This window comes from Bidens hawaiensis, unplaced genomic scaffold (assembly GCF_021521415.1).
Source record: "Bidens hawaiensis isolate Kalapana, Puna unplaced genomic scaffold, B.hawaiensis_p1.1 tig00013755_1, whole genome shotgun sequence".
Classification (NCBI taxonomy): domain Eukaryota; kingdom Viridiplantae; phylum Streptophyta; class Magnoliopsida; order Asterales; family Asteraceae; genus Bidens; species Bidens hawaiensis.
In genome coordinates this window covers 148,247-154,848 of record NW_027492173.1, presented here as the reverse complement: position 1 = coordinate 154,848, position 6,602 = coordinate 148,247, and the positions used below count along the sequence as shown (strand labels likewise).

Genomic DNA, 6,602 nt, shown 5'->3' with positions numbered 1-6,602 from the left:
AATAGAAAAAATATATAAAAATAATTATATTATATAAAAAATAATTGATAAATAGTAAACGAGCCGAGTCCGAGCCAAACTCAAGCTTGAAAATCTATTCACGAATCGAGCTCGAACTTTGAAAACAGAGCTCAAAAGGAGCTGAGCTTGAGCTCGAGCTTTGTATAAGTTAAATGAGCCGAGTTCGAGCCTAGTCGAACTCGGGCTCGGGCCGACTTGTTTGCACCCCTAGCACCAACATATACTACTGTAACGTTGCAAATTGTCGCCGCCGTAATGATAATGATAATGATAATGATAATGATAATGATAATAATCATGAAAGTCTTTTCGTTCTCTCTAAAATGGCAAAACCTAGTTTAGAGAGGGTAAAAGTAAACAAAATCCAGCCAACAAAAGTGGAAGTGTTGACTTAGCAAACTCAGCTCACCTTCACCTTCACCTTCACCTTCACCTTCACCTTCACCTTCACCAAACAACCAAACACACAAACACAAACACTCTCTGTCTTCTTCTTATCCTCCCACCAAACCCTAATAATAATAATAATAATAATAATAATAATAATAATAATAACCTTATAACCTTATCCATCCTCCGGCACCGATGGCCTCCTCCACGCCACCCACTCTCACCACCGCAAAACCCTACCACAACCACCACTACCAACCCCACCACGGCCGCCGTCCTAACTCCGGCCACACCGTCCCACCACCACGAACTACCAACCCTTTTCACCCCGTCCCAATTCCCGCCACCGTCAACCACCGCAACCCCAATCTCACCCCTCTTTCCTCCTCAAAACCCGAACTCGCCGCCGATTTCTCCGGCCGCCGGTCCACCCGGTTCGTCTCCAAGATGCATTTCGGCCGGTTCAAACCCGGTGGACCCACCCGCCACTCAATTGCCGCTGAAGAAGCTTTACAGCAGCTTATTCGCGTCTCTGGTGATGACCGGTTAATCGAATCGGTGTTAATTAACTTCCAATCCAAGCTTTCGGGGTCTGATGATTTTAACTTTGTATTACGTGAACTGGGTAACCGGAACGAGTGGTCGATGGCGATCCAGTGTTTTGAATTTGCGGTTAATCGAGAAAGGCGGAAAACCGAGCAGGGGAAGTTAGCGAGTTCGGTTATTAGCGTGTTGGGGAGACTCGGGAAAGTCGAGTTAGCGAAACGGGTGTTTGAGACTGCAGTTAGTGACGGGTATGGGAACACGGTTTACGCGTACTCAGCTTTGATCAGCGCGTATGCGAAAAGCGGGTTGTGTGATGACGCGATTAAGTTGTTTGAGACGATGAAGTTATCGGGGTTGAAACCGAATCTCGTGACGTATAATGCGTTGATTGACGCGTGTGGGAAAGGGGGTGCGGATTTTAAACGGGCCTCAGATATTTTCGATGATATGTTGAGTAACGGGTTTCAACCGGATAGGATAACGTATAACTCGTTGTTGGCGGTTTGTAGTGGCGGCGGGTTGTGGGAGACGGCGATGGGTTTGTTTAACGAGATGTGTTATAGAGGGATCGAGCCGGATATTTATACGTATAATACGCTTTTGGATGCGGCGGCAAGTGGCGGGCACATGGATAATGCTTTTCAGATAATGGCGGAGATGACAGCGAAGAATATTATGCCGAATGAGGTTACGTATAGTACGGTGATTCGTGGGTGTGCGAAGTCGGGGCGGTTGGATCAGGCGTTGAGTTTGGCGAGTGAGATGAAGTATGCGAATATTCGGCTTGATCGCGTGTCGTATAATAATTTATTGGCGATTTATGCGAGCTTGGGGCGGTTTGATGAGGCGCTTAATGTGGTTAAGGAAATGGAGAACACGGGGTTTAGGAAAGATGTTGTGACGTATAACGCGTTGCTTGACGGGTTTGGGAAACAAGGGAGGTATGATAAGGTTAAGGAGTTGTTTAATCGGATGAAGAACGAGCGGGTGCCTCCGAATTTGTTAACTTATTCGACTTTAATAAGTGTTTATTTGAAAGGCGGGTTGTATAATGAAGCAACCGAGATGTACAAGGAGTTTAAGCACGAGGGTTTGAAAGCAGATGTTGTGTTTTATAGTGAAATAATTGATTCGTTGTGTAAAAAAGGGTTTGTTGAGTTGTCGGCTTTGTTACTCGATGAGATGACGAAGAAGGGGATTCAACCAAATGTTGTGACGTATAATTCGATTATTAATGCTTTTGGGCAGTCGGGTGAGACGGGTTTTTCGGGTGGTGGTAATCGGGAGATTGTGCGGTTGGAAAATGGGGATAAGAAGGTTAATAATAGTGGCGAGGATCGGATAATTAAGGTTTTTGAGCAGTTAGCTTCTGGGAATTTGAGTATTATACAAAAGGGTAATAAGGAGATTATTTGTGTTTTAGGGGTTTTTAAGAAGATGCATGAGCTGGAAATTAAACCGAATGTGGTGACGTTTTCGGCTATTTTGAATGCTTGCAGGTTTGTACTTAAACCTACACTTGTTCAACAATTCAGTAGGAAGTGTTTTGAAAATTTTAAAACTTTTAGTGCATCACTTTTTTAGTTTACAAAATAAATCTTTAATTTGTCTATATGTTATGATGATATGTAAGGTTTAACAAGCTTTTGTTTCGTTTAATATTGAATTACATGTACTTAAAAAGTCCAATAATTTTTGTTAAATGCTGTATAAAATTAGCAAAAAGTATACATTTGTCTATATGCAGGTACATATATGTATATGCATATGAATAGTTTCACATTTAAACTCAGCAACCAAACATGATAACGGAATGTGATGATCTATTTCTTTGTTATTCCATTCCTGCCAACTAAGGGCGACGAGTTGAGCCAAGCTTCAGCTCCGCTCAGCTTGTTTATTATTTATTGAATACTATAATATATATTTATAATAAAATTTTATTTGCAGCAAAGTACATGTTATTTTTGTGATTTTCATTATACTTTTACATATAAATATATGATAAGATTTGTAATGAATACTATAATTATAGTTTTTGCGATAAGCTTGTTTATTGTTTATTGAATACTAGAATATATATTTATAATTATAATTTTATTTGCAACAAAGTACATGCTATTTTTGTGATTTTTATTATAGTTTTACGTATAAATATATGATAAGATTTGTAATGAAATTTTATATTTGTTATGTAAAATAAAAGTCTTTTTAATTATATAGACAATGGGCTTATTTATTACATGAGATCCAATTTAGGTTTGGGCTTGAGTTCGAGCTTGTTTATGATCAGCTTGATTCCAGCTTTTAGCATGCCAATCTCGAGTAGCTCACGAGCTGTTTAGCTCGTTGATATTCCTACTGCCAACCAATCTTCTAAATACAAACTTTAAATTGTTATAACATGTGATACAATTTTATATATATTTTTGCAGCCGCTGCAGTTCATTTCAAGAAGCTTCGTTGTTATTAGAAGAACTCCGTTTCTTTGATAACCAAGTTTATGGTGTGGCTCACGGGCTTTTAATGGGCCACAGAGAAAACGTCTGGGTCCACGCTCTTTCTCTTTTCGATGAGGTCAAACGTATGGACTCTGCAACGGCATCTGCCTTTTACAATGCTTTGACCGACATGTTATGGCATTTTGGGCAGGTAAACAGCTCCTCATTTTGTTTAAAGTCAGGGTAGTTAGGTAATTTCACACTTATCCGTTATCCTCAACGATGAGTTTTTTGCACCGATATAATAAGTTATTTTGAGTGAATTTAGATTATTTAAGGATTTATTTACATGTTAAATGACCCCAAAATAATTGGATTATCAGAAACGTGGGGCCCAGATGGTGGTGCTCGAAGGGAAGCGCAGACAAGTATGGGAAAATACATGGTCTGATTCTTGCTTGGATTTGCACCTCATGTCGTCTGGTGCGGCCCGAGCGATGGTTCATGCATGGTTGCTAAATATATCTTCAATTGTTTATGATGGCCATGAGTTGCCTGGTTTATTGAGGTATGCTTTATTATTATTATTATTATTATTATTATTATATCAAATAATTTAGAGGTGCACAAAGCCCTGGCCCAATGGGCCGAAATTGTCTTGCCTTTACCCGAATAACGAGCCTTAATTTAGGGCCCATACGATTCTTAAGTCGCATCAGAGTTGGTGCGCCGAGTATTTAGTAAAAAAATTGAAATTGGTTTGAAACTATTAGATAACATATAAAATTGATGATAAGTTATAATGTGAGATTATTACTTTACTTAATTTAAATAAATAGTATAAAGAATTTAAAATCACGAACTTCTTTTCTTTTGAAAACGCTTAAAATAAGTTTATCATTTTGAAACTATTGGATAAAATATAATATATCGAGTTATAGTATAAGAAATGAGATTATTGCTTTACTTAAATAATTAGTATAAAAAATTTAAATCAGTTTTTTTTTCTTTACAACACTTTAAATAAATATATAAATGAAAATTTTTCTTAAATAGATAATAGTTGTTTCAGGATTTTCCAAAAATAGAACTCGCGTATGGGCCTCGTACCAATTTCTGCAAATATTCATTCGGCCCAATTTAGATTTTTGGGCTAAACAAGCAGGGATTTATTGGGCCTGAAACCGAGCTTTCAAGCTTAATTGGGCCTAGTATCGGGCTCTGCAAAATATTATTTTGGCACAAATTGGGCCTTTATGCTCACTGTGGCCCGAACCGGAATTCGGGCTCAAACTGGCCGTGCCTCGTTTTGTACATGTTTGTTAACCTTTTGACACATTTTCGGTTACCATTGTTGATGCAGCATTTTAACAGGATGGGGTAAGCACAGCAAAGTAGTAGGCGATTGCGCACTTAAACGGGCCGTCGAAGCCCTTTTGGGTAGCATGGGCTCGCCTTTTCGGGTTGCTTCGACTAATATTGGCAGATTCATATCACCGGGGCCCAAGGTGGCTGTGTGGATGAGAGATTCAAACACGCCGAAATTGCTTGTTCTTGAAGATGATAGAGCATACCCTCAAACACCCCATTGGCAACCAATAATATTGTAGTTGTAATGTGTATTTTGTATTATCCCCTTTCCACCTTTTAAGTGGTAATTTTGCTTATGTTAGTAAAGGGGAATGAATGGATTGTAAGTTGGTAATAATAATACCAATAATGTAAATTATTATTAACTTAAAACCATAAATGTATTTTAACGTTCGCGTCTCATTTTTCTTATGCTGTTAACGGTGAAATCCCGTTTAGGAAAATTTACGGTCTCCGTCAACAGAAATGGAACCAAGTGTTGCTTATGTTGTGTATGGCCTTTCGGGCGTCATAGTAACATATAATGTTATTAAAGGCGTATAGGCCTCGATGGCCTGAAAAAAGAAATGCACACAAAGAAATTTTTTTTTTAAGAAATATGAACAATAATATTCTTCAATTAAATCATACTATAAAACATTCAATATAATCTAATTAGTATCAAAAGTTCTAAGATGATATTAATGTATTAGTGTTGGAAAATAGTTTTCCTTATCTAAAAGTAGAAATTTGGCTCGAGAATTGGGCCGAAAACGCTCTAGGATCTGGGAAACTCGTTGGAATGATGCCTGAACTAGAGATGTTCAACGAAACCGGTTCCTGGAACCGAACCGGATCCGAACCGGTTCCTACCCGTTTTTTGTAGGAACCGGACCCTATCTGATTCAACCCGATGATCCGTGACCGGTTCTTGCATTTCTGAGTGGGGGCGGGTAGGAACCGGAACCGAACCGGAACCGGTTCTGGAACCGAACCATCCGGAACCGGTTAGGCTAGCCGTTGGATCGAATATAGCCGTTGGAAATCGTTTTTTTTGGCCGTTTTTTGACCGTTGGGGTCAAAAATAGCCGTTTTTTGGCTCCCCCAAGCACCCCACTACTAGTATAAATAGGTATTTGGTGTCATGGGTTCATCACAACACTCAAAACGCAAACCCGAACGCAAAAAAATACAAAAAACGCTATTACAACGTTTTGAGTTCTCTAATCTCTTGTTTTCTCTTCTTCTATATTCATATTTGTTGTTATGGCTGCCTCACAATCATCGGTTGGTCAAGGTTCCAACGCCGAACCAAGTTTCGTTCGTATTGTACCTCATAATCGTAATCAAGAGATTTGATGCAATTGGGATTTGGTTGAATTGAGTGACCATTCATTGAAGGCTCGGTGCAAGTTTTGTGGGATTTATTTAAACCCACTTTCGAATTCAAATTTGAAGAAACACATCGAAAAACCGTATTGCAAGGCGTTGAAAAAGAACGTCGATTCGCAGCAAACGCAAATGGATAGTGAAGGCGGAATATTTACATACCAAATTGATCGAGTTCAAGATCGTATGGCGAAGTTTGTGATTCAAGAAGCTTTGCTGTTTAGCCACTTCGACAACCCTCGCTTAACCGCCATGATTCGAGATACGCTTCAACCACAATACACTCATGTAAGTCGTCATACTCTTAAACGTTATTGTTTAAAATTGTGGAAGAAGGCCAAAGATGTACTAATTGCATATTTTGAAAATATAAATACGGGAATAAACTTAACTAGTGATGTTTGGTCGGCTCCACATGGTCTACCCGAATCTTATCTTTGTGTCACCGCTCATTGGGTAGACCCG

The 6,602-nt window shown here is 39.0% G+C and overlaps 1 protein-coding gene across 1 annotated transcript; it reads left to right on the top strand.

Moving 5' to 3' along the window:
- The first annotated feature begins 506 nt into the window (after window positions 1–506).
- LOC143544818 (pentatricopeptide repeat-containing protein GUN1, chloroplastic-like) lies at window positions 507–5,122 on the top strand. The gene is made up of 4 exons (XM_077036819.1): window positions 507–2,456; window positions 3,393–3,609; window positions 3,782–3,966; window positions 4,762–5,122. Exons 1-4 carry the CDS (start codon window positions 607–609, stop codon window positions 5,006–5,008), a joined length of 2,499 nt encoding a protein of 832 aa, XP_076892934.1. The 5' UTR covers window positions 507–606; the 3' UTR covers window positions 5,009–5,122.
- Window positions 5,123–6,602: the final 1,480 nt, after the last annotated feature.

Coding starts and splice junctions, on each gene's coding strand:
- LOC143544818 (XM_077036819.1), top strand. CDS start 607: ATGGCCTCCTCCACGCCACCCACTCTCACCACCGCAAAACCCTACCAC. Junction 2,457..3,392: donor GCTATTTTGAATGCTTGCAG/GTTTGTACTTAA, acceptor ATATTTTTGCAG/CCGCTGCAGTTCATTTCAAG. Junction 3,610..3,781: donor TGTTATGGCATTTTGGGCAG/GTAAACAGCTCC, acceptor TTGGATTATCAG/AAACGTGGGGCCCAGATGGT.